Below are 27,843 nucleotides of genomic sequence, written 5' to 3'. Positions count from 1 at the left end.
ACTTTGTTTGTTTTAATGGCTTTTTGCGAGGGTGTGTGTGTGTGTGTGTGTGTGTGTGTGTGTGTGTGTGTGTGTGTGTGTGTGGTGTGTGGGTGTGTGTTTTGTGTGTTGCTTTTGTAGTTTTATAAGATGCATAATTAAGGGCCCCGTGGGCCAATGAATAGATGTTGCTGTAATTACCCTTCCAAGATGGTATGGCCCAATGGGTAGAGGGTTGGAGGTAGATAGTGGTTATGGTTGGTTGTCTCTGGATTGAGAGCAATATATTGCTTTAACACATCGTTTGTAACTCCCCCTTTTACCGCCTCCATTTTCTCACTCCACCCCTGCCATTCAGCCAACCATGGGCACCCAGGGCCAAACTAGATTAGCTATTACCTAACAGAGCTGCGCTGATTAAACCAGTGAAATTGGCAGTAACCATCAAATTAACCCAAAAACTATTTATTGTAGTCATTGTTTCCTCTCTTGATCCCTTGTTTAATTATTTTAATAACTGCTTCTGCTTTTCTTTCTGTCTCTCCGCTTTTCTTCAGACACAGCGGAGATGGAGTATGAGGAAGCCGTCAGTAAGGTGACGCTGCAGCAGATCATCAGGGACCTGGAGCCCTCCACCAGTTACACCTTCTACGTCAAAGCCTACACATCCCATGGGGCCAGCAAACCATCTGACAGTGTCACTGAGAGCACTCATGGGGAGGGTGAGCTGGGAGCAGCACACACACAAACACTCACCCACACACACACTCACCCACACACACATATCCGCATATCTTTCACTAATAATAAACATGCATCAAGGTTTGCAATAGAGTAATTTCGTAGTGCTTGCTGAGACTAAAAACTGACGATGCATTTACTGCATATTAGGTGTCATTATTCACACTACCGTAAAAAGCGCTGTGTGCTGCTATTATCATGTTGGTGTACAACGTTGTTGACGGTCTGTATTGTGTTGCAGTGCCAACGCCTCCTTCCCTCTACACCAAGGTGGTGAACAGCAGTGTTATACAAGCAATGTGGGAACCTTCCTCCAAGATGGGCCAACATCAAGGCTTCAGACTGTATTACAGAAGAGCCCACACGCCGCTATTCACTGGTCCCATCACCTTCCCTCGCAACGTTACCCATTACAACATCACTCAGCTGGGTGAGACGCAAGGTTTCTTAGTACTACAAAGTCTTGTGTCATAAGAAATGTCTTTTTTTTTCTATCAACCAGCTGTTTCTATAATCTTATCTGTCATTGTAATCTTCAAAGAAATCACATTGATTGTGATCTGAGCCTGTCAGCAATCATCTTCGAAACGTGGAACAGAATTGAAGATTAATCTAGAACTAAAAACACACTCCTGCCTCAAGAGGGACTTAAGAGTTATTTATTAAGCTTCATGCTATTAATTATAACAAGGAAAATGACTACTCTCCTAAATATTGGCAGATATAGGACAACTTCCTTTGTTAAGAAAGCTGATAACATTAATTTTTTCCCAGGGTTAAAAAAAATGATCAAATATTACCAATCTGAACATCTCTTTCTGTCTTATTTTTTCGTCCAGATCCTGCACTCGTCTATGAGATAAGACTGCTTGCATACAACCAACATGGAGATGGCAACGCCACCATACGATTTGTTTCACTTCGGGAGACCGTGGAGAAATCTGGTAATTGCCTCACACAACCAAACAGAGCCGCACGTAGCTACACACTGTCCCAAGTTAAATGTATCTTTTTTCTTGAGCAAAGTTAAGTTGACCATCTCACACACAAGTACACCTCACTGACGTAGCCTTGTTAATACAAACTTTGGTGGTGGTTGGACTGTGAGGTGTTCTGTATCTCCTCAGTGTTGGATGCCCCATGCGACTGTGTGAAAGACGAACACAGCAAAACATCTACGACAGGCATCATAATCGGCATTCACATCGGAGTCACCTGCATCATCTTCTGTGTGCTCTTCCTCGTCTTCAGCTACCGTGGCAGGTCCGTGCTATGTGTAAACACCCAACAGCAGCAAAAATATTTGTTGTTGAAGGTTAATCATCATTATCATGTGTGTGCAACTGACAAGTGTTTCGTGTGTGTGTTTATGTAATTCCCAGGTTAATGATGTGTAAGACGGTTCAGGCCACCCCCCAGGCAGGGCACAGCACAGGGCTGGAATCCTCTTCCTCTTCCCAGGGGGCCTCTGGGCTGAATGGGGCTGCCAGAAGAGAGATGGAGGTCAATGGCAGCTTAGCAGGGAAGAAAGTGGCCGACAGCAACGAGCTCGAGACACTTTTCACTCAACCAACCTCTCACGACACATGCATGGTGAGTCATTCTGTGTTATATGTGAATTGATGTGCTTTTACACCTATTTAAAGATATGTTAAAGGAAAAGTGCGGTTTATTGCAACTTATTTTCTTATCTCTGGCCATCAGTGGTGTCTAAGGAGGGAAAATTAGAACCCAAATTTTCTGTTTTAAATGTCCAACACAGCTTACAACCAAGTTCTTGGTTTAAGTTTGACCTACCATACTTGCCGTAGTTGTGCACACTCACATGTTGAGAGATTATTAACAACATCACAGATGCTCTCACTTTTAGTTTTTTCCTCTAAATAAGGTGGTAGATAGTCTAAATGTATGATTGCCTAACCACTTGTGTTTCTTGCCCTGCTGGACCTATTCTTAGCAATGTTCTGATATCTCAGAGGTTACCTTGGTGAGTGCATCATGTGTTATCGTGACAAAAAATGTGATGCCTGGAGCTGCAAAATAAAACCCAAACTGTAATAAAGGGTAATATATCTTTAAATCTGTTCAAATTGAATTCTCCTTCCTATCCAATGTATTTCCAAACCATAGTAAATGGCTCCATAGCCTTATTTTCTACCTCAGAAAAATAGCCAAAAACTGTTTATTTTGCACCAGAGTGCAAATAACATGCTTTCTACATACCTGTAAAGATGTAGGCTCAAGGTACAACTGTTTATGCTTACCTTATAGTGTGGCTAAAAAACAGATTGAGGTAAAGCAGTTAGGGAATTCAGAGAATAAACAAAAGCCCCAACTGCTAAAAAAAGTCTTTACATAAAAAGTACCGGGGCATCCTGGTGGCTGGGAATCGTGCCAAGTAGCTGCAGATTTGTGGCCATTTGTTGTATGTCGTATGTTTCCTGTCATCTCTTCTATCTGTCAATATAGACCAAAATGTCCAATGAATGAATGAAATCTATCTACTTAATTATGCATGTGTTTTCAGACCGACTGCTACGCGCTGAACGACACCCAGCTGTCTACAATACCGCTGGATGAGTTTGCAGTAGAACGAGAGACGCAGTTCCAGGAGCCTCCTGCAGCAGGAGCGGTCCGGCAGGACCAAGGCTAATCATGTATGAAGGCCAGTTCACACAACACTGTCAGACTCTTCTCTCACTCAGGTTGACAAGTGTTTTCTTTCACAGTAGTTTTTCCTTTTTTGCAAAGATTTTTTATTGGTAAGTTAAGAAGTTCTCAAGGATCTAGGACTGTATATCGGAGTGTTTTTTGGCAAGAGCTCTCTTCTGATGGACGGCTTAGTCTGGCCAGGCAGGCCAGTTAAATGTTCTTTATTTTTTACAATTTGGTCTATTTCTGGTGTTGGACAGTCCACAGAATAGAGATCCCAGAATGTCCTTGTTATACAATGATGGTTTTATTTTCAAGTTTATAAATATATATATATATATATATATATATATATATATATATATATATATATATATATATATATATATATATAAATATATATATATATATACACACATCCATAAATATCTTTATCACTTATATGTCAAAGTGGTTATAAGTTATTGGTCTTTTTTCTACTATTCTGTGGATGTCAAAGACTCCTGCCGCCTGCTTTCACCTACCAATGATTCCACCTTCTCGCTCACCGAAGATTTCAGCCTTCGTCCAGGGATTTGATGTATTCTGTCTCAGGACTTTGTTTAAGTGATATCAACTTTTTCTTATGAGTTCTTGGCCTTCATACAGACAGTAGACTTGGCTGTGTGAACCTTACAATTCAACAAAAACCTACCTCAGCCGGAATGAATGTGTTGTGGGAAGCTTTTAGGAACTTTACCTTCCCCTGTGTTCACAATTACGTTACATGCGGAGAAACTGATTGGTTTAAAAATATCAAAATCAGGTACCGCACTACCTCAGATGTCAAGAATTGTCTCTCTTCTCCTGCTTGTCGAAGAAAAACGGGGGGGGATGAGCATCCAACATGAAGCACTTCCAAATGCTGAAGTTAATGTTCTACCTCAAGATAACAATGTTAATGTTGTTGCTGTTGTTGTTGTTGTTTGTCTGTTTATTGCATAATGAAAAACCCTCTTTTCGCCCCTCTGGGAAATCCTGGATTCCCTCTGTCGATGAATATGGTGTTTGTAGATGTCAATGTCAGTACCTCATGCAAGTTGACAGACTGATAACACTGTTGTATGGATTACAAAATGATAGGACGATGTATGAATTGTGCTTTTTCATTGTAAACATTTTTTTTGATTTATTTTATTCAAAAGATCATAAGTCTTTTTTCTTTCAGTTGAATGAAAAGAGCATTTAGAGACACTGTATTGTTAAAAATATTTTCAGGACTATTACGTGCTCAATGATACGTGATACATAATGGGCTTTTGGAAGAGAGGCAAAATATTACATTGTACAAACATCATGTACGTGTCTAAATTTAGCGCTATAATTTAATTGAATGCTTTATTGATTTCATGTTTTTATATGTGTACAGTGTTTGTAAAACAAGAAGAAAATTTGACACAAAAACATTATTCCACTGTTGTTGTTGGTGTAATGACTTAAAGGGAATAGTTTCACATTTTGGCTTTTTTTGCTGACAGTTAGACAATACCACTTAAGTACCTGTGTTAACAATGAAAGCTGGTAGGTAATTAGCCTAGTTTAGCATGTTCTGTATAGTACAGGACATAGCAACATCCCATAAAGTTCTACATTGCTGTATTCATATTACTGTTTGAGTGCAATTTAAATACAGGATATATAACATGTTAATTAGTGAGCTTTAGAGGTGCCAGTGTGCAGATTTTATTGTGTGGAAAAAGCAAAGGGGACAAGGTTTTCAACATGCACAACAACAACAAAAATGCAAGAATGAAATCCCCTTTCAATACCATGGATATAGTGCCACTTGGCCAGCCATGCCAACATACTTATGCATTTCAATATCCAATAGAATATAATCTCAAATTGAAATAGCACAATGTGGTGTCAACATTAAAAGAGCGGAGTTTACTCGTGACAAAAACAAAATATTTTCGCCCGGGAAACGCTTGTTTGTTCCTCGGGAGTGGCCAGCGTCCCGGATACAACCAGCAACTGCTGCTCGGATTTTAATGTTCTATCACACTATAGACTGTTTGTGTTACAGTGCTTTACTTAGTTTAAAATACTTCCATTTTAGGTATATAATATATGGTCTATTGGTAAAGTAGCATTGATAACTTTGAGGGTCCATACATTTTGTCATAAAAATAATTCAGCACAGCAACACAGGGATATGTAGACCAGAATGGGGGAAATCCCACGCATCCCTTCCTCCAATTTCTTACCTTAAGTGTTTCCCAAAATGTGCAACTATTCCTTTGATTAAAATTGGCAGCAGTGTATTTCTTACCTCATTCTGGATATTTGTTGCTGCAGTGCTCTTAGTTATTTTATTTTCACTTATGACTTTGACTTACATTTACATGATCTGCCTCTTTTTAAACAAAGTAGTAGCCTTTCAGACTTATGGTGCCAGAAGACATGACAGTTGCTGATCATGCTTGACTATATTTACTCTATTCCTGAAACCACAACTGCTGCTCAGCCTTCTCCCTCCTGTCAACACTGACTCGTTAAAGTGCTTCAGGAACACCATGTTTATAATATTGCTGGCTGTTGACGACCACAGACAGAGAGCTTGCTGAGGGAGATAGACGTTGTTGGGTTTCACAGGGCTTGTCTCTCCCGCTCTCTGCTGTGTGTCGTCACATGCTGTACAGGACTAGCTCTGATGCGTCATGGTTACCTACCTCAACCCGGTTTTTGGCCTTTCTCTCAGGTCTTAGCAAAGGAAACATTCAGAGTACAAACAATGGAGTAGAGGAAGACATAAATATATATAAATGTATACATATTTATTGCAATTGTTGCCACATGCTGGACAGACAGAAAGGGACACATACAGTACACAAACACACAAATGGAGGGAGAACTTTTTGGGACCTTTATTTTGTGCACTAACTATTAAAACAGTTTAAGTTCATGCTTAGTTTCTAGTGGATGTGAATGTATAACTTTGATTATCTGATTTTTTTTAACATCACAACCTTTTAACTATTTGTTCTCACTGGTGTTTGGCTCTATGTAGTTTATCTGTAAATAAGTAAACTGAGAAATGTAAAGTGGGTGACACTTACAACTCTAACACACACACAATTTATTGATTTGCCTTTCTGGCTTCTAAACCTGAGCATGACTCGTCATCACATCAACTATGCTGCATTCACGTAATATTGTTTAGATTGTTTTCATGAGCAGCCGAGTGAGCAAAGCCTCACAAGTTGTAGCCTAGTTACCAACACTTTGATCATGGGAATTTCACACAGCTACAATATCTTCAGCTTGGTGAAAATTAAGTATTAACGTATTAACAAACTAGAGATGTCACTGTTTCAGAAAATCAGGTTCAAATACATTTGAACTAGTGAGTAATTTGTTCCAAGGTTGTAGAGTTGACCTTGTTCCACTTGTTCGCAATACCTCTGCTGCAACACTTGAGCTACAAGCTAACATTATTTAGCATTTTGCAAAGTCAACAAATACCTTTACCTTTATCCATGTTTTTTACATCCATGGTCTCTTTATCCCAAATACCTTACCTCAAATTACCTCTCAGATATTTTGCTGTCGTTTGTTTAGCACACTTGCTACCTTTTTCTATTTTGTATCAGCAAAGATAACAATTCTCTAGTTTACTGAGTGGAAGCAGAGCATGCAATGGGTCAGATGGACAGGGCATTTTAATTGCAATTGATTCAGTTAATTTAAAAAGCTTGTATGCATATTTGGTTTCACAGAACAAAACCTGCTACTTTAGGTCAGAGGTTCTCAATGTTTTCCAAGGACAACTACAGAATATACCGGGGACCCCCTTTGTGTTTGTTCCTTGAAACAATTTGACATAGCCTTTGTGAGACAGAAATGTATCAGAAAAATATTAGACACGTGTTAATAATATTTACAAATTGCAATTTACACATTTGTTAGATTAGAAAGTATCAAACTATTATCATTTTGAAAATGAAAAATAAATATTAAATATGAATGCCATTCAAGCCTTTTGTAAAAAAAAAAATATATATATATATATATATATATATATATATATATACTTTTTTTTTTCTCATGATCATTTACATGAATTAATCTGAAGACTTGCCACTTCACTTTTTTCAGTTTTTCCCAGTTTGCTTACATTTCGTAAATGCGGCACAAGTTTCAAAGAGGAGTGATGAAAATGTAGGAGTCAATATTTAAGTCATTGTGGCGCTATTTACCATATTGTATCTTCTGATCGTGCACGACATTCCACATGAGATTTGTTTCTGTCCCCACTGCAGAGTATCACCTGCCATCTTTGTGTGTTCTGCAAAACTGCATTACACACAGTTTCCATTGTAGTAATAAACATCATTAGGTACTGTAATGGTATGCATTTTAAATGTATTTGTTCATGCCTATTTGTTTGCAGAGTTTCTCCTTGCAATCATTTCTTGTGTTTAGGTGTACAATCATGTTCCAAGTGTGTTGGAAAAAAAATTATGCTACTTGTCAAAATAGCAGAACAAATGTTCAAACGTAAATGTCTCCTGCTTTCATATTTATTAACTACCAATCTGATATTTCTCTCCAGGGCTGCTGCAGCCTTAATCAGTGTATTTACTGTGGGGATTAATTTCACTAGGGAAACAAGTGGTGTGCTTTTCTTCCTTCCTTTCTTCCTTCCTCTGTACCTAGGTGTAATTTAGGGTTAATCTTCTGCAGGAAATTGCCCACATCTCACCCATGTATGTGACAGGTTTTAGTGCCATACTGTTTAACCTGATTCACTGGGAATATGGTGCAGGGCTGATCATGTTTACCTGATTAGACTTTGATAGGTCAGGTTGTCGTTTGGCTATATAATACTAGAACTTCCCTCAAAGCTGTTCTCGCTGACTGACTGGGGGACCTTGAAAAGGGGCCTTTGTCTTTTATATCTTGCAGCCTTGGGAAGTATTTCACCAAACTCAGTTTGCCAGCTTCCTTTGTTCTTCATTCAAGAATCCTAACCTTTGGACAGGGAGAGTACAGTATGTGCTCAGGGACTCTCTGATCCTCTTGTTAGATGTGCATCAGCAGGTCACACTTGGCCTTCTGGACTTTACATGGTTTTCCTCTTTAAATTCTGCTTTGTGTCCAGTTCAGAAAGATTTGCTGTTAGGGATGCCTTCTTTGTCTGTCATTTATATAAATAAGAGAGAGTGTTGGCAGGATGAGGAGTTTTTTACCATGTGTCCTCTGTTTGGCCGCTGTCCTAAACAAAACATAAAGGGACAATTTCTCAGAAAACTGCCTCATTAGTGTGCCAGCGGGTGATGAAAACAAGGATGCAAGGATTACACATTAACATGAGGTTAGCACTTCAGTGGAAAAATAATCTGTGACAATTTCAGGGAAATTTACATTCACAAAGAGAGTTTAACGATTACTGTTAAAGCCTGTTAATCCTTTACAAATCTGTCTGGATTACTTTAGAAGTGATGGACTTCTATGGTAATGCTTTATGTTATGGAAATCTGATCACTAAAAACCTTCTGTAGTTCTCTATTTTATGATATTCATTCTATAGCTAAAGCAATTAGTCAATGAACATTGACTGGCAGAAAAATCAAAAGTCATTTTTGAAACACAAATGCCAAACATGAACCAGTTTGAGCTTCTAAACTGTGAGAATTAGCTGCTTTTGTTATTATATATGATAGTCAACTTCAAATTTTTGAGGGGATTTAGACAAACCAATTGTTTTAAAGAAGTTATATTGAGCTGTAGGAAATTGTGATTTTTCAATTGTATTCTGACATTTAAAAAAATTAATTAAGGTAATCATTAAGTTGCAGTTCTAATTCATTCACACTCCTCAGGTTCTCACAAAGAAGGCATCCTGGACTGGGCATGTGCAGGATTAGTTTTACATTGCCAGTATAAGACTATACATGTGCCTGTGCAGTTCTCTGTCTTATGCATTAACTTAACACAGGTAACCAGATCAAGTCTGATGGACAAGATTAAAATATCCTTTACATAATGTGGTATTGATCATTTGATATGATTGTGTATTGATTACATTTCTGATGCATTTATCTCTATGGTGTGAAGAGTTTGAATTATTTCCAATTGATCTATACTCTTATCAAATGGTGATTTACTGTAAATGTACTTTAGTGTGTGACATCAGTATTATATTTTATATACCTCTGTCAGGAAAGCAGATTGAATCCAATGTGTTAGTAAGCAGGGAGAAAACCTACAGTAGATCTGCATGAGAAACAAAAAAGCTAATGTATTATTTTAGCTGAAATGAAAAGTGTTAGTTAATCATTGTTTGGCTTGTGATGGTAGCACTGTGATACTTAGCCAAATAATGGCAAAATAATGTTGTGATCTCAATATGGTGCTATTGATGGTGCCCGTCTCACATTGACAGTCAATCTGTTTTGATGGTGTGTATTGATGAAAATAGGTTGAGTGACCTTTTTCCATTTCCTCTTGCCCTCGCTGATGCCTGATGATCACCTCATCCTCATCCTGTCCCCACCAGTCATCCTCACATGAGTGACTCGGGGTGAGGTCCTGTCAGTCCTGTTACCTTCTAAATTGACAAGTTGTTTTCATTTTCCTTCACAAACCATCCCTGTTTGAGGAGAATGTCTCTTCTGTATTGATGTTGTCAACGTGCTCTAAAGCCGTTCAGGCATCTGTAAATTGGCAACTGAAATACGAAAGGGCTCCTGAGTAGAATATACTCCGCAGGTGATCGACCCCCCACACTTGTCCTGTGAGATTAACCTTAAACATGAAAGTCAATAACAGCTTGTCAGTAAAAACATCATTGTTTAAGCTTACAGAGACATACATTGTACGATCTTACTATATAGAGCATCACATCTATGTTTGTGATTCACAGTCTAATCTTCCATCCTGCAGCACTGCATACAAAGGCGTCTTTAGTCTGAAAGGGAAAAAAAATGCCAATATATTGATGCCATGGTAAACCCAGTAGGCGTAAGAATATTTGACCTGCTCTTGCCAAGTGTTGTTGGTTTGCATTAAGAATTTTACTTGTATGCATACAATAGAAGAACTGATGAGAGATTACAAAGGATTGAAACTTTCCACAACTTGTCACCATCTTCAGTCAGAAGAGGTGCTTAGAAATGTTGTACAAGGTTGTGTCAACGTCTACAGCTGTAAAACATTGCCAAGAGTGAAGTATTAGTATTTTCTTCTCCAGAGAAACATTAATAACATAAATTACGGTGTTCTTTTCCAGTAGAATAAGTGACCGCAACAAAGGGCAAGAGAAGGGAAAGGTTGTCGGACATTTTATTCTCACTTCAGTAGAGTTTATTTTACTGGCACCACAGTTGATTAAAAACATTTAACTTCTGTTTTATCTATGCAGTTTTTATTATTATTTATTATTATCATTTTTTTTTAAAAATCTTACAGGGTTCAAATGTGGTGCCAACCTGAAACCAAAAACCATATACATCGCCAGATGTACTTGTTTAATGTCACTAAACAAGCCTTATTTGTAGGGTTACCATGAGTTCCATTAACTGATTGACCAGTTGGAACAAAGGGAGCACAAGTCTGTTCAGCCAGCCCATAATCACACATCTGTCTGTCTTTCTGTTTGTCTGTCTGCTGAGGTCATTGCCTGTCTGCTTTTTCTGTTCCTCCCACAGTTTAATTCAGGTCAAAATGAGATGTTAAACTAAGCGTTCTCAGAGCATTGTCAGGGATCAGTATTGTATGTTTCTACACTCTCTAGACCAAGGTGTTAAAATTATAAATCTGTTTACATATCCACATATACAGGGTGTACTGTATATATGTGTGTATGAATGTGTGTAAAAAGGCAAAATAGACCATGTTAGTGGTTTGTATTGTTTTAGGGTTCATTGTGCAAAACTGAAGAAAAAAAACAATAACAGTGATAATAAACTAGCTCTAGAAATAATGAAACCAGAGAATCCTGTCTTTATTCTGTGGTTGTATGTGTGTGTGTGTGTGTGTGTGTGTGTGTGTGTGTGTGTGTGTGTGTGTGTGTGTGTGTGTGTGTGTGTGTGTGTGTGTGCTGTGTTGTGTGTGTACCTGAGACTTGTGCTTGGTGGATATAGAAGTGTAATTTATAGCACAGATGTGTTCGCTTGCTTCTTGCGGTCCGCTGAGATACAGCAGATCAATCTGATGCAGGCTTTTCCTCTCCCTTCCTACTTTACCGTGCTATTCTACTATTCAGCACATTAACTCATGGCTTCCTGGACAGACAATGATTATAAGCACAAGGCCCAGAGCTCGCGGTCGATAAAGGTTGGTGCCGGACTTCTATTTTCTGTGAATCCCAATGCATGATAGAACTGCAGGTTCAAAGTGGGAGTCTTATATAGATCAAACTCCTCTTTCTGGTTTCTCTCTTTTATGAGAGGCATCCTAGGGTAATTTCAGTGTAGTTTGCGCCATTGTTCCTATTACTAATTATCACGTAAAATCTGGTAATGCAGCAACATACTTATAAAGTAGTCCAATGGAGCACGGAATCAGCAGTCAGATGATCATACTGGTTTTAAACAAACCTCCAGTTTAGCCAAATTTATTAGGAAGAGGAAATGGTTGTTAATGGTGAAATTATTAGACAAACAAATCTGACGACATGGTCCATTTAGTAGCTGTTATGCTGCTTTGGATCACAGCATTCCTCAGATGTTCCACAGATGTTGAAATTGCCATTTTTCTGAGCATTTGAAGGACCTTTCAATCTCAACCTTTGGCCTCAAAGTTGAGATTGAAAGATTGTTCTTGATCTTGGCGAATTATTGCCCAAATTATCCACATAAACATCCATCATCTATCACAGTTTACTCACTATTTTTTCATTTTCCTAGTCCGTTGACCTATTGTACTTACAGTGTAATTAAGTGGTTTACACAATCTGTTTTAACTATTTGGCTCAATACAACCTGAATATTCAATAGAAACAATGGCTGAAGCTACGAATCTTTAGCATTTCAACATTTCACAAGACACCCACATATTTAAAGTTAATCTTTGTCTCTCAGTATGTGTTCAGGACTGTGTTTTTGTGAAGGTGTAAATGATGAAAGCTGTTCTACTGTCATTCTAAGCATCTACTTATTTGACCATCAGATTAAAAGATTTTTATTGTATGTTACTGGGCTTATTCATGACAGACTTCAGTGCTGCATGTTAATGTTTCTCTCCTTTCCTTACAGCAACTACAGCACAGACCATGTGCCTTTATGCACATACTGTGTTGTGTTAATATGTGTACTTGCATGGTACGAGAGGTGTGTGGAAGATTGTAGTGGGAAGTTGTTTTTTGATCATTACAGCAAATTTCTTCTTTATTTGTGGTTTTAACAGAGAGACAACAAAAGCTCCACTTTCTTTCCCTGTCACGGACACACACACACAAAAAAAAAACAGTCCAGACTGGCCTTGTAAAGCAGTGAAACTCTATCCCCGCCTGGACCACCTCAACTGGGCCCCGGCTCCTCCTGACCCCACAGCATTTAAAGTGAGTTGAGAAAGGGGACCTCAGTTTCCCAGAGAGAGCCCAAAGGACTAGAAGGGGGGGTGCAGCTGTCTTTGGCTTCTCACACCGCACGCCTTTTAGCGGCTCAAAGGGAGCAGTCAAGAGGGAGGGAGACCAGAGGTCACACCAGCCAACTTTCATACCCGCCTACCTCTGATGTTCCCTGGTTTTTTCCCCTCTTCTTTTTTTTACTGTTTCCAGATTTCCCAGCCGTAACACACTTCCCAGGTGACATCCCTCCATTTACGTCGCAAATAATCAAAACCTTCTTGTCAGCTCCTGTTTCTTTTTTTAGTGCCATCCTCCGTGTTTGTGTGGGCGTGCATGCGTGCGTGTGTGTGTGTGTGTGACGTTTCGTTACCAACAAACTAAAAGTAAGCTTTGTAGAGATTATGGGATTTCGCAAAAACGAATAAAAAGCACACATATTTACACAGAACTGCTTTGCTACCCCATTGTGGTATAACTAAGATGTCTGCAGAATTTTTTTTCGGCCTCTGTCAACACAACGTGACACGTAGATGTGACGTGAGCAACGTGTCTGAAAGTTGCAAGTCTTCTAGTAGCCGTGCCAAGAGAAATCTCAATCATTCCCAATTGGAGGAAATAACACAGGCTAATTAGTTCCCATTTGTAATTAAACCTAAACAGCTAATGGAAGTTGAAACTGTATGCGTGCTTTTCCTGACAGTACAGGGATTTGTTGACTATGCGACAGCAAATTGCGTTCTTATGACACAATTGTTAGCGTATTTTTAATAAAAACGCCTGCTACCGAGCCATAATGTGAGATACAAGGTAACGGAGCCTTTAATACCTTGTCATGTTTCTTTAGAAATGAACAATAGACAACTTTTTAAATGCTTCAGATGTAAAGTTATTCGCTGTCAAAGTGAGGCCAAAATGAATGACAGGCAATGGGATGCTAACGGCGGGTGAGTGCTTTGTAGCATTAAAATGACGCCATGTGAGCTAAGCTACATGGACGCCTGCTTACCCCCTTGGAAATAATAAACCTTTCACATTACAAACAACAACAAAAGATGGTAATTATTTCAAAAACATTTTAGCTATCTTTGATTGTTTGACTGCTAATGTTAGCTCGAACCGTCATTTAACTGGCAACCTTTGTTGTTTTTGATTGCTTACCTGTAGCCAGCAGGGTTAGGGTTAGGGTTAGGGTTAGGGTTAGAGTTAGGGGGTTAGGGTTAGGGGGTTAGGGGGTTAGGGTTAGGGGGTTAGGGTTAGGGTTAGGGTTGGGTTAGGGTTAAGGCAATGGGATGCTAACGGCGGTTGAGTGCTTTGTAGCATAAAATGACGCCATGTGAGCTAAGCTACATGGACGCCTGCTTACCCCCTTGGAAATAATAAACCTTTCACATTACAAACAACAACAAAAGATGGTAATTATTTCAAAAACGTTTTAGCTATCTATGATTGTTTGACTGCTAATGTTAGCTCGAACCGTCATTTAACTGGCAACCTTTGTTGTTTTTGATTGCTTACCTGTAGCCAGCAGTGAACGAACTTCATTAAGTAGGTCCATTTTTACTGTATTCACATTACAGAAGTGTCTCATTAGCATCTTGTATGCTATGCTCTTCACTCGTCGCACAGTGACACATGCGCGACTCAAATCTGCTCACAGGTTATTTGGCTACACTGTAAACAGGTACACAAGATGACTTTTTGCTTTCTTACAGAGTAGCCACTCAGTGTGTTTGCTGCCCCAAATGGTCAATACAGGTGTCATTTTAAACACTTTGGGATCTGTAATTTTAAAATGCACTAGTACCACCACCACAGGTGTTGCCAATCAAGCAATTACACTGACATTGACAACTGTAAAACAAAAATTAACTGATTTTTTAGATAATTGGGGGCAGCAGAAACCAGTTGTAGACACATTAGCCTTTTTATTACTTTTTAAGTTGATTGGATGATCTTTTCAGCAAAAAGTTGCTTATTTACAGCTCCAGCAGTCACGGAGCAACATTATCATTCATTGTAGTCATGTTTCTATCCACCTGGTAGACGTAAGCCCAATACTCACTTTCTTTTATTCATGCTTTGATCTCATGTTATATATTTTTATATGGTTTTGGAATGAAAAATGTTAGAATGATGCTGCCCGTAATTGAAAAGATGTTCTGTATGTATCTGCAAATACCTTAGTTAGTAACCTCGCTAAACTCTTGTTGTTTGCTGTATGCTTATACTGTGATTGTGTTCTCGCGTGCATTTTTATGAAGTCCTGGGTAGCTGAAAAACACTATCATTTCTGCCACTTCTCTGTGCTGTTGCCTGTGGCTCCGGTTGAGATGGAGTGTCATGTGGTGGAGGGTGACTGATGGAGAATGTGGGCATTAACATGCTGAGGCCACAGGAGACGTGGCACTGAAAGCATTAATGGAGTGACTGTTTCTGAGAAAAGGAGGGCTGATGTGATTGCAATGGGTGCCGGGGGAGTTGTTCTGCAGAAACCAACCATGCAGGCTATATAGCTGCTCTTATAACACATGTATATGTATTTGAGAGATAAATTAGGTGGCATTTTCAATGGCAGGGAGTGTAGGGCTCACATGCAGATATATGGAGTCATCATCTATGACACAGCCCCCTCGACCCCTCAAGTTTCTCTTAATTTATCAGTCAAACACACATGCATGCACACACTCACTACTACTCACGGGTTAACATGTACAACGCACCCACATACCCAGGGTAGAGCATGGGGGAGGGGGAGCGGCAGAGATATCACATCCGTGTGCGCACAACAGCAGTGATGTGTGAAGCAGGACAAAGAAAGGATGGAAGGTGGAACAAAAGGAGCAAGGGATGGAGATGTGGAGTGGCTTTGGCAAGAGAGGATTGAAGGATGCTGGCGGTAGCATCAAATTGCAATAGGTGTGAGGATGCAAAACCAAAAATTAAGTAAAATGTGGTGTGTGTTGTTATGAAGTTACAAAAAATCACATTTTCTCCCCACTTGTGAAGGTATCTAGTCATGCAAATCCTGAGATATACTAATTTGAATGGAATAATGTGTGTGGTGCTCGCAGGATTAAACGAACAGCCACCGTTTTAACATTAGAACACCATGAATTGTGAGATTTTCTCTCAAGAAAGTCTGAAGAATTGCAGTGGCAAGGAAAGTGTGCAGAAATTGCTCAAAAAGGCCATGAAAGTACCCTTTAAGCACTTGCTGATTTCACAGTTGGATAACCCTGAACACTTTGTCAAAATGTTTGATAAACAAAATGTCTTTGTAGAAAGTAGTTCCTTTAATAAATAAAAAAAGGTCTGATTTTTAGTGATATGTCTCAATAACTATTAGATAGATTGCCAAGAAATTTGGTTCAGACATTCATGATCCCTAGAGGATATATTGTAATAATTTTGGTGATCCCATAACTTTTCTTCTAGCAGCACTACTATATATATATATATATACAGTAGATAATATTTTTGTATTTGAACTGCAACACTATATTGACATTCCTATCTGCTTCAGCTATTTGTACGTGATAATTAGCAAATGTTAGTATGCTAACTCGCTTAACTAAAATGGTGAACATTGTGCATATGCCTGCTTAATATCAGCATGTTAGCTTTTTTGTGAGCATGTTGACATCCTTAAGTAAGTATTTAGATTCAACAATTGTGTTTAAATTACATCCTCATAAACCCGCTATTATGGCGGTAGACTGTAAGTTTTGTTATTTTTCAATGCTTTGAGCACCTCAAACAAAATGTACCACCATTGTACTGGACTGGAGGCAGAAAGCTTAAAAAGTGTGAAATGAAAGCACAATGTATGGTTAGATACCACTAGATGTGAGTGGGAAAATATGAGGATTTTTTGTCATTTAGATAAACTGACTTCAGTGAGAAAGGAAATAATGGTGGAAGGTGAGGCAGAGCTTCACACTTACTTCAACAGTTTAGAATTCTGATCACTGAACACATCCTCTCACTCATCCTCTCTTATTGTCTGCTTTTTCGCCCCATGTCTGTCCCTCTCCATTACCCCCAGCCTTTACCTATAATCCATACTCAGGAAGAAAACCATTGGGGGATTGTGGTTTGCAAACAGGGCTGTAATGATCAAGGGGGTAAGCGGGTGTCCACGAAGCCTAGCTCCAATGGCGCCATTTTAATGCTACAAACCACTCACGCTGCGTTAGCATTCTATTGCCTGCCATTCATTTTGGCGCCACTTTGACAATGAATTACTTTACATCTGTTACATAAGCGTTTAAAAACTTAAGTTGTCCATTGTTCATTTCTAAAGAAACATGACAATGTATAAAAGGCTCCATTACCTTGTGTCTCACGTTGTGGCTGACTAGCACACGTTGGCTGCAGACTGCTGGCTACAAGTTAGCAATCAAACACAACAAGGTTGTCAGTTGAAAGGCATTTTGAGCTAACGTTAGCAATCAAACAATCATAAATAGCTAAAACGTTTTTGGAATGATTCCCATCTTCTGTTATTGTTTGTAATGAGAAAAGTTTATCATTTCATGGATTTCACAAATTTCCATATGACATGTTATTCTGTAAACCGTTTAAATCTAAGCATGCGCAACTCAAGTCTGCACTCGACTTACATTGGGGAGTGACATCCTTCACTGATCTTTGTCCAGAGCAATGGGGTCTGTTGGTCCTGTTGTGACTCGGGTGCCTGGGTCTGTTTCCCGACGTTTCAGTAAATGGCCGTTAGCATCCTCAGCACCAGAGTTAAATGCTGACCGGACTGGCTGACTCTGGGTATGTCCCCAAGCCGGGGCTGTAATGAAAGTGGATGGTTGCTAGCTGGCTGGGGGCTGACTGTGGATGTGTCCCAGGGGTTGTCAGCTGTCAACCCTTCAGGGCTGGGAGAGTGAGGAAGACAGATGGGTGTGCTAGCTTGCTAAATTACTATTAGATTAGTTGTCTATCTATACAGTTAACGTAACTGATGAATTCGTGGGTTAGCCCAGAGTTGTAAACCATGGTCAAAACAATCATACATAAATAACTGAGCAGGTTGACCGGTGTCTAACGTAATAGACCCAAAGACAGTTATAGAAATATAGACCAAGCACATTAGCATTAGCTACTGTCAACCAGCACCTTTATAGTAGGCAACAAAGCACTTTTTCTCCTCTGTCCCCCTACAGGTTGGGAGTGGAATTGTCCAGTACTGTTATTCTTATGTCTCATTCAAACGAGTTAACCACTGATCCAATTTTGGAAGCATTATTTTAAGGTACAAAATAATCAAATCAATGACAAAACAATGTCATGTGGCAGAAATAAAGTTAAAAAAAAAGAATCAAGGTTTGTATCGAATAGTGGGTCAAATATCGTGACACAAACCAAACACTGGGTTTGGTGTATCGTTACAGCCCCACAAACAGGGCTGTGTTCCAACATTTGTATCTCGCCTTGAGGAAGAATTGTTTCATGAATGACATGAAAAAGTTTTCATTGTCTCTTTGATTGACTCAAACAATTTACATTTTGATTTGTCAGGGTTGAATCACATTGCTTTGTGCCAAGGTCGGCTTCCTGTTTCAATGCCAGAACGGAGTACAGTTGTTGCAGGCAGAGTTAAACAGCTAATGCAGCAATATATTCGGATCCATCATTGAAGGGAACATGGAAAAGTGGACCCCGCCTGCACACTTACCCCATCCTATCCTGTCTTTCCCTCCCTTTATCTCCACCCTCCCCCCCCCCCCCCCCCCCCCCCCCTATGTTTAATCACACAAAGCCATATGGATGCACAGTGTATTGTATTAATTAGACCCCAGGGTGTGGCCACACATCAAGGACTGGAGTGACTCAGTCCCTGATGAGCAGTTGCTATGCTGGGAGCATCTACCCCAGCTGAAGATGAAGATCAGATAGCAAAATACTTTTCTCGTAGCGCTGCTAAGATGGAGACCTGTGATTTTAAAGAACAGATCTGGCCTCAGATCAACTGCTGGTTGTGGCTGGCTACTGACAGCCTCAAAGTATTTGGTTAACAGTGCAAAGTTGCTAAAATTTAACGTTTGGATTGTTTTATCATCAACATTTAGCTAAGCTGGCACTTTTTGTCCACTAGGTTGTACTAACACACTGAAAGGTATTTTCAGTCATTTTTACTACTACAGTAATGCATACACATCAATTACTTTATCAGTATGCTGAAATAATAAAAAGCTCCTGAAGAGTAGAGATTTGAAAGGAGGAGCAGTATGTCCTGCATGTCCTTTACCGGCTAACGTATTTCAAGACGGCGCATGAATAAGGAGCAGTTAACGCAAATGGAAATGTAAAATTTCAAACCAATAGGAATACTTGGAATTGATGCTGGTGGTAAATATTCATGAAAAAGGACAAGTTTGTGAACAGGCAACACCGATTTTGATAATGAAAAACTAAACAAGTTACACACTGGACCTTTAAGGAATGCAGTGCCTGAGGAATAAATATGTGTGTGTGTGTGTGTGTGTGTGTGTGTGTGTGTGTGTGTGTGTGTGTGTGTGTGTGTGTGTGTGTGTGTGTGTGTGTGTGTGTGTGTGGTTGCATGAAAGAAGAAAGAAGTGGGCAGCAGTGTGTGTTTAGCTAGTCTGGTCTAAGAAGCTGACCCTGCTCCTTGTGTGGAATGACCTTCTGTATTTGCCCAAACTGTGAATCCCTAAACTTCCATGTTGCTCCCACTGAGGGACTGTGGACCTGGGTGGGCAACAGGTCCAGTTGCATGGCTGACAAAGTAGGCCACTTAAAGGAAGGGGCCAACACAGGGAGCAGAGTGGCCTAAATGGGGAACTGGTGGGGGGTGAAGTCAGCTTTAGGGGTCATGGAAAAAGAAGCAGATACGGGTCAATGTTTGGCCAGCTGTCCCCTGGGTAGTTGAAAAGGAAGTTCCTGGAGATGGTTCCTTCGTGTTAACGCCGTGTCCTCCTGTCCTTAAAGCTGCAACAAATGGTTGTTAGGCCTGACACTGACATGTCATCACCTTATAGGTTAATCTCACAGGTATACGTGTTAGCCTATTTACATTATAATGGATACCAACAACATTATCACTCATTTGGACAAGATTTAATATTCCATCTATATATGCGTAACCTTGGTCAAAAGTCCCCTTTCTTGTTTTCGGCTAAAGTTGAAACTTTAAGTGAAGATCGTAAAATGTGTTTGAAAACTCTGAATGAATAAGTTGACCTTTGAGGTTATTTTTTATAGTTAAAGTTCGCCCCAACTCGACCATCAAGACAAGACCAACAATATTAAAAAGCTGCATAACCTTGATATTTTCAGTGATGTGTTAACAGCTTGTTGTGCTGCCCCCAAGTAGACAAACAAAAATACATTAACACAGGTTTAAGTTATTTATGTATCTATTTATTCATCAACATTTTCTGTTGTCTGCATTTGAACCCTCTGGTTCACCTTGAAGCTGCAGTTCATTCACTGTAGTATGATTAATTGTCTGGATATGTATCATCAATTTACGGACGTTCCAACTTGTGGTAATAAAATCTGAAGGACCCTGCGGTTGCTACTTTCTTAACTCAATATGTGGTCACTTATTGTTCACTGCTCTGATATTCTTCCTCCAAACCTCTGGGGTCACTATAATCCTGTCAAAGTTACCCTCTCTTAGTTTCCTGCCCTCTCAGGAGTCCCTGAAGAATAAATTTCCACTGCTTCATCTGCTTTACCAAATCCTGTAAAACAGTCATGCAACATACAGACCCCTAATCCTATAGCAAACACAGGCACGTATATTACACTTGTTAGGTTTAGGTCTTTTTACCTTTATGTAACAGTTTGAACTTATTATGGTCCGTAAGTTAAAGGCAACTGTGCAAACAGTGGAATCCATTAATCATTTAGTGAATATCTTATATGAATGTATAGATCTACTATTGTTACCCTTGGGTTGAGGCTTAGCCCTGAAAGAAAGAAAAGGCAGGGTATTTTCATGTATACAAGGTCTTTGATTGAAGCTTTAGGACCACAAAGATACAAATATGAAGCTGCTGAGCTTGTTTTATTGACAGCAGTAACATATAAAAATGAAGACTGGCCCTGAGGGTCCACTTTAATCCCATCGTTGTACTCCAGGATTGGATCATGTGGAATGATTGCATTGCTCTCAAATTGCATCATCACCCACAGGATGAAAGATAGTCGGCCTAATGGATGGACCTACTTCTGTGCTGGAACACAGGACCAATTTCCAAGCTTCCAGGGATAGAGTCAAGAGGGTGAGGAGATGGGTGGATGGTGGGGTCACAGGTGGTGGTCACCATGGTTGCTGGTTTGTCTTATTGAGTCAGTGGACTGGTGTGGAGGCGTGGTGAAGGTCAGAGTGGTCACTACTGATACCCCCACCCCCATCTTCTAACATCACCGCCGTGTTCTTCTGGCTCTTCTTAACCATTGACAGCTCACTCAATAACCATTTCTCTCAACTAGACATGAGGTGGGTGGACCCTGCTGCTCCCCTAATCACACGATCAATAGGTGACCATAAAATACCAGTGAGCTCACCAGAGGGATCTATAAGAGAGTACAAGAAAAACACACAATATAATTGGCTTATATTCTGTAAATGTTTTATACAAAACTGAACAAATTGAAAATTACATTTTTGTCTAAAAATCATTTTTCTTTTTGCATCTTAATATAAATCATTGCACCTGACTGGCCTTTGTCCCATCCTTACACTGGCCTTTTCTTTGTAGTCTAATGTGTGGATGACGAAACAGAGACAAACACACACACACACACACACACACACACAAACATACACACACACATACATACATACACACACACACACACACACACACACACCACACACACACACACACACACACACACACACACACACACACACACACACACACACACACTATGTGGAAACACAAAGATTCTCTGTGCACAGGAAAAGAAAAGCATTGCCACCTGATGGTCAGATGTAGTCACTGCAGGAAGAGTTCATCTGTGTTTTCCACATGATGTAATTTGTTGTTATTATTATTATTTGATTGTGAGCTGGTGACATGTTGCAGAAGCTTCATAATGCATTACTTTTGTTCGTGGTCTAAGAGACCCCAGCTGTCAAACATGGTTAAAGACAGTGGATCTCCTTTTCTTGGTGTTGACAGCACTTTTAATACAGCATGCTTCCCATATTCCAGATGTAGATTTCTGTTGTTGGAGTGTAATTGGTCCCTTACAGAAGTAACATCATTATGTATTCCTCTTTGGGGCAGCAAACAAGTTGTGACCACAACATTGATATTGTAAATTTCACTGTAAGTCCATTGACAGTAAATTGTTGGCCGGCGAGCTAAACAGTGAGGGGAAATTTGATTGTATTATAAAAATGTAGATTATAGCCAGATTATGAGAGGGAAAATTGTTAATTTTGTAGCAATTGTTAAAATAATATTTTTTTTACACCCAAAGCAGAGTAATGCCATTCTCACCATAACATGTAAAGGTTAAGCATATAACTTGAAGATGCGTGCGTTATAGCGTGCGTTTGTGTGTGTTGAACCCCAGAGGAAGGAAGCTTGCAGGTCGGCAGGGTGGGGATTGACTGTGTTGCTGAGTATTGCTGACGAGGGTGCAGTTGCTTTACCATACAAATACAAAGAGACCTGTATCTCACTGACTTGATGAATACTACACTTACACACACACACACACACACAAATATATACTGTATACGGTGTCCAAATGCAATAACCATAAACGCTCGCATGACAATCAGTCATCCAGTGCTAAATATTGCTGTGTACAGTAAACCAAGTAGCAATAAGGCTACCAGAGAGACACACACGTCTTCACAGTACATATGTCTTTGTCACAAGAGTTAATACTTCTCCAGCTTCTTATTCCGCTTCTTCTGCAGTTTACAGCTGCTAACCCGGTCTCACTCGAGCTGTAAAGGAGATCAGTTCAGACAACCAGAAGCTTCTGTATCCAATCAATATCTGGGGATTCGCTAATACTACCTGGAGAAACTGTTCGGCGTCCCCCTCCCCCCATTCTGCATCTGCTGACTGAACCCCTAATACCTATGACCTGTGGACGCCTCTTCACAGCTACAACATACAGTATGAACCGACCCTGTGTTGTTATTGATTTGGTGCTATGTGGTTCAGAGCAACACCGACATTGGTCCGGTCAGCCAAAGCATTGGTTTTCTTGCTCTCTTGCTCTGTTTCTTTTTATTTCCTTTTTCTTTGATATAACTTTTTCACACATGCATTAGCTTGCTTCCCCCCCCCCCCCCCCCCCCCCAAAAAAAAAAAAAAAAACTGTCACATATACCAACACCATTCAATTTGCACTTGATGAGCTCAACATGTATAGCTCCCAAACCTTCACTGGAACTATATTTTTCAATGTCATAAACTGTTGTTTTTATTTGTACATTCTGACAGGTTCTGCCACCATTGTCTGATGCTGTCTCATGATTTTGTTTTGCAATACTTCACCAATAAAGAAAATGGAGTGAAAAATATGTATTTAGCCTAAATCTGTGTTTATTGAACAAGCTCTCTCTAACAATGGATATTTTTATTACTTTTTTTAGCAGTGTTTTTTTCTGAGGCTTAGAGAAAATGAGTTCCAGTTGTATGCTTTTGTTAAAACCTCCCCTTAAGTAGCTTTAAGGTTGTACAATCATGTTATTCTACTATCTAACAGTACCATACTGTTTAGATTCTGCACCAGCTTGTTCCAGCACGTTTTTGGAGCTTCATGATGTTGAGAACACTCAAGAATACGCGTTTTACACTCATTTTGGCAGCTGGACATGTCTGAATACTAAAATACCCAGCGTCTGCCACCATTATCATAGAGAAGAAGGTAGTTAGAAGAATCAGAGCAGTCATACATTAGTGGTGCATTTACCCGATCTCTAAATCACTGGGACTCACATATAGCCAAAAAGCCAATATCATTGTCTTGGGTAGCAGAATCTTTTGTTTGTATTTACCAATATGTGTGACAGAGTACCTGCCATGTCCCTTAGACTACGTTTACAAGTGGGTGGCTATTTTTGTAAACGGACATTTTAACCTCTCCGAAAGGGTACACACATGGGGAAATGTCTCAGTTTTTCAAAATAACCGTACATGTTAACAGGGCCTTAGAAGCATGATATAAATATGATCTCTACAGTTGCTGTACTGGTGCTTGTCATTGTCTCCAGTCTGTCCACTCTGGATGATCTGCTGCCTTTTAGCCACTGTCTGACTATCCCCTCCAGCACCCCCTGCATTTCTCACTGTCGGGTCACGTTAAGGTCAATATAAGTGCCAAAGTTTAACAAGAAACCTCCCTCTCTCTCTCTCTCGCTCTCTCTCTATCTGTCTCACACATCAATCACACAAGATACACTCTCCACTCAAATCAAGTTCCTGAATTGCAATGAAAAATGGCATTTACAAACATGTTGATGTTGGAGAGTCCCTGTGTTCTATTGTGGTTCCTTATTTATCTTCATGGATAAAATCTTTTGAATCTACTTGTATAATTTTTGTTTTTGAGGATGCACAAGGACTATAAGGACATTATTGTTGTGGTTTGGGGTTTTTGGTTGGGTTCATTTTCCCTTTTTCATTGGCCTCCTTGTGTTTTTGTCTGTTTTCTCTCTGGTCTTATGTTGCTGGTCCTGTCTTGTGTTTCTCGGTACCTGTTTGTTCTACTTCCTGTTTTATTTTTTGTCAGTCAGCTTCCTGTCTTGTCTTTTCTAGTCCAGCTTTACTTTGTTTGTCTGATTGTCCTGCCCCGCCCTAATGTGATTCACCTGACGTCTCACCTGTTCCTCATGACCTCGTTACCTTTTGTATTTAACCCCAGTGTTTCCTTTGTCTCTTGTCAGATCATTCTGGTTCGTCTGCCTGTTGGTCCTTGTACTACAGTTGTTCCTGTTACCGACCTTCCCTGTGAGTTTTCCCTGTTGTTTCCTTCTGTTTGTTACCTGGCCTTTTTCCCGCCGGACCTCTGTTGCTTTTGTATGTTTCAGGACTCTTGGCTTTTTCACCGGACGTCGGTCGCTTGTGTTCCTTGTGGATTGTTTTTTTCATTTTTGTATTGGACTGTGTTAAATAAACCCCTTGTTTACCGGCTCCCACCTGCCTCTTTGTCTCTGCAATTGGGTCCTCATTCCTGCCTCCCCCGCAACAATTATTAAGCTATTCATTTGATTAATGACTCAATAAATTCTCTTTTCTATCAAATATCTTTTTCCAACATTTTTAGGTCTTAAACTATATTTGTGATTGCCTTAAAAAGGTCTTAAAATCATTAAATTTGACTTAAAAATGGTGAAAGAACCCTGGTGTGTGTTTGTGAGTGTTATTGGGTATTTGTGTTTTCAAAAAAAAAATGAAGGGAATTTCAATAGCATTATGAATATGTTGAGCTGTGTTACAAAGAGCAATTGTTCCTCCCCTCACAGTTACAATCAGTCTGAAGGTCCTCTACCTCTATTCAAATCAAATCATAAATATCTCCTGTAATTTACATACACACACCTTGAATAATTCATTAAGCATAACACTGGCAGAACTGGCTATATGGAGATAAAAAATTCAAAGCATCTTCACTCGACTCTAGTTAATTCTCAGTGCACATAATTAGATATGCCTCTACATCGCAGAACAAAAAGCAGCAGGTCCTGCATCCACATTCAAATGCCCACAGCAATTTGATTTCCACCAATATTTTTGAATAATTAAAGTAATTTGAGTGCCAGTACTGTGGGTTTGGTACAGGTATTGTGTTCTTATTTAGCACTACGGTAAAATGTGTGATGAATTAATCTCTAGAGGACTGTGTGTCCCTTAAATCTCACACTTCCTTTGACCTCATCATATCAATGTTTGCTCTCCCTCCCTCTCCTTCCCTTCGTATTCAGCTGTTTCTTGTTTCTTTGTCTCTCCTTGTCATTAAATGCAATTATGGAAATATGTGGACAGTTTTGGTGAAATTAAATTGAATGTAATACTGTAGAGCTGGGTAGTGTAGCGCTGAGCACAGCTGGATACCAATGATATCGCACAGTCCTCCAGCCTCCTGGCTTTAATATGAGAAATATGCTGATGTTTGCCACCCATGTACTTTTTTTCAAATTAGCATTTCAATAGCTGAAGGTGCCACATGTTGTTTCGGGAAAGGTAATGCCTGTCAAGCACATGGCAATAACGCTGAAAGAGGGAGTCTTCTGGTTTTAGCGCTCAGGTTATAAATAGAAACACTTAACTGCCAGAGTCGATTCCATGTCTTGACACACATGCAGGGATTGTCTGCTGCTGCTCAGTATGTATGAGCATTCATAATTACCAAATCTTCAATCAGTGACTAATGCTTCACGGTCTGGAAGAACATTGATTCAAATATGCTTGAGGAAGATAATGTGTGTCTGTGTGTTCTTGCCTTTTATCTTTTATTTTTTTGAGAAGAGCTCCAATGTCTTCTTTCAGGTGCTGTGATTTCAGAGATTATTATTTCAATTCAATTCAATTTTATTTATAGTATCAATTCATAACAAGAGTTATCTCAAGACACTTTACAGATAGAGTAAGTCTAGACCACACTCGAGAATTTACAAGGACCCAACAGTTCTAGTAGTTTCCTCCAGAGCAAGCAACAGTGCGACAGTGGCGAGGAAAAACTTCCTTTTAGGCAGAAACCTCGGACAGACCCAGGCTCTTGGTAGGCGGTGTTTGACGGGCCGGTTGGGGTTAGTGGAAATAACAAAAATAGAAAATATTTGATCCCTCCGTCCTCAGCACCTCCATCGCTGACTAGAAACTGTGTTTATACACCACCACTTTAATCTGCATTGTTAAAAAATAAATGCTGCCAGAGCGATGTTCTGTGACAAAGTTTTATCAAGTACAGGAAGTGCTACCTCTTTGTAACATTTGCTTGTAGCAACGACGGTTTAAAGAATCTTTGCCTCAGTCCTGTGTGTGGGCAACAAAAATACTTTGGTCAAGGAGAGTTAAAGATGGGGGTTTGGGTTGAATGTTAAGAAAGTAAAAATTTCATATCTCTTGTTACAAGTCACTGTTGAATTTTTAAATCTTAAATTGTTATATATACACTCTAACGTATAAAGCTGTAGCAGCTGGTTAATTTAGCTTAACATAATGATTAAAAACAAGAAAACAGCTGTCTCCATGAGGGTTATGTGCCGGACTATTTCTTGGACCCAGTCACTTCCTGGAGTCTTGTCATAAGGTCGCCTGGTAAACCAGTGGTGACTTCATTTACCCCCTGTAACACTGTAACCAGCGTTAGTATAGTAGTGTAACTATTTCAATTACTTTATCAAAGTAACATAACAATTAATTACTTTTTGTATACTTTGAATGTTTTCAACTGTTAACCATTTTCAAAGGTTTAAACACTGACCACTGCCAAACTTCATCACACAAATCAAGATTATAATAACTTCATTCTTATAAACTGCCACTACAAAGTCCAATTTCATTACCTCTTTTTAATGGACCAAGCAAAAAAAATGTTGCTAAAATACAGTACATCTTCAATACACATGTGAAGCCCGTTGTGCCACATGGAAGGTAAGCATGTCTTCCCTACTTCATTTAATATGACTGCTTACAGTTAAGATAACTTAGCTTACACAGGCCTACCTGCAGATGTTTCCTGAGGTTGGACATCAACATTTTTGAACGTCATTAGCATTTTGACGGCTAGTAAACATTCTTTGCATTGCAGTTATGCTCGAACCCTTCTCAGATTTTTGTATGGAATGTTTTTCCATACATAGCCATAGTGGGGGTGGCGCTGCCAATTCAAATTCAAACAGAAGAACCAATCGAAAGCATCAGAATAGCCTCAAACTTTACTAAACAGCTGTGGCTGGAAAT

General features: G+C 39.5%; 1 protein-coding gene across 1 annotated transcript in view; it reads left to right on the top strand.

Annotated features, from left to right (window-relative positions):
* The window catches only part of igdcc3 (immunoglobulin superfamily, DCC subclass, member 3), an 83,303-nt gene extending 55,621 nt beyond the window's left edge, over window positions 1-27,682 (top strand). The window contains exons 9-16 of the mRNA XM_032508796.1: window positions 537-701; window positions 962-1,150; window positions 1,560-1,664; window positions 1,848-1,983; window positions 2,103-2,313; window positions 3,248-5,518; window positions 12,971-12,975; window positions 27,671-27,682. Of these exons, the coding sequence (XP_032364687.1) occupies window positions 537-701; window positions 962-1,150; window positions 1,560-1,664; window positions 1,848-1,983; window positions 2,103-2,313; window positions 3,248-3,373 (932 nt within the window). The 3' untranslated portion in view covers window positions 3,374-5,518; window positions 12,971-12,975; window positions 27,671-27,682. The remainder of the gene's footprint in view (window positions 1-536; window positions 702-961; window positions 1,151-1,559; window positions 1,665-1,847; window positions 1,984-2,102; window positions 2,314-3,247; window positions 5,519-12,970; window positions 12,976-27,670) is intronic.
* Window positions 27,683-27,843: the final 161 nt, after the last annotated feature.

Source organism: Etheostoma spectabile, chromosome 1, assembly GCF_008692095.1.
Source record: "Etheostoma spectabile isolate EspeVRDwgs_2016 chromosome 1, UIUC_Espe_1.0, whole genome shotgun sequence".
In the NCBI taxonomy this organism is placed as follows: Eukaryota; Metazoa; Chordata; class Actinopteri; order Perciformes; family Percidae; genus Etheostoma; species Etheostoma spectabile.
This window is presented reverse-complemented; position numbering and strand designations above follow the sequence as displayed.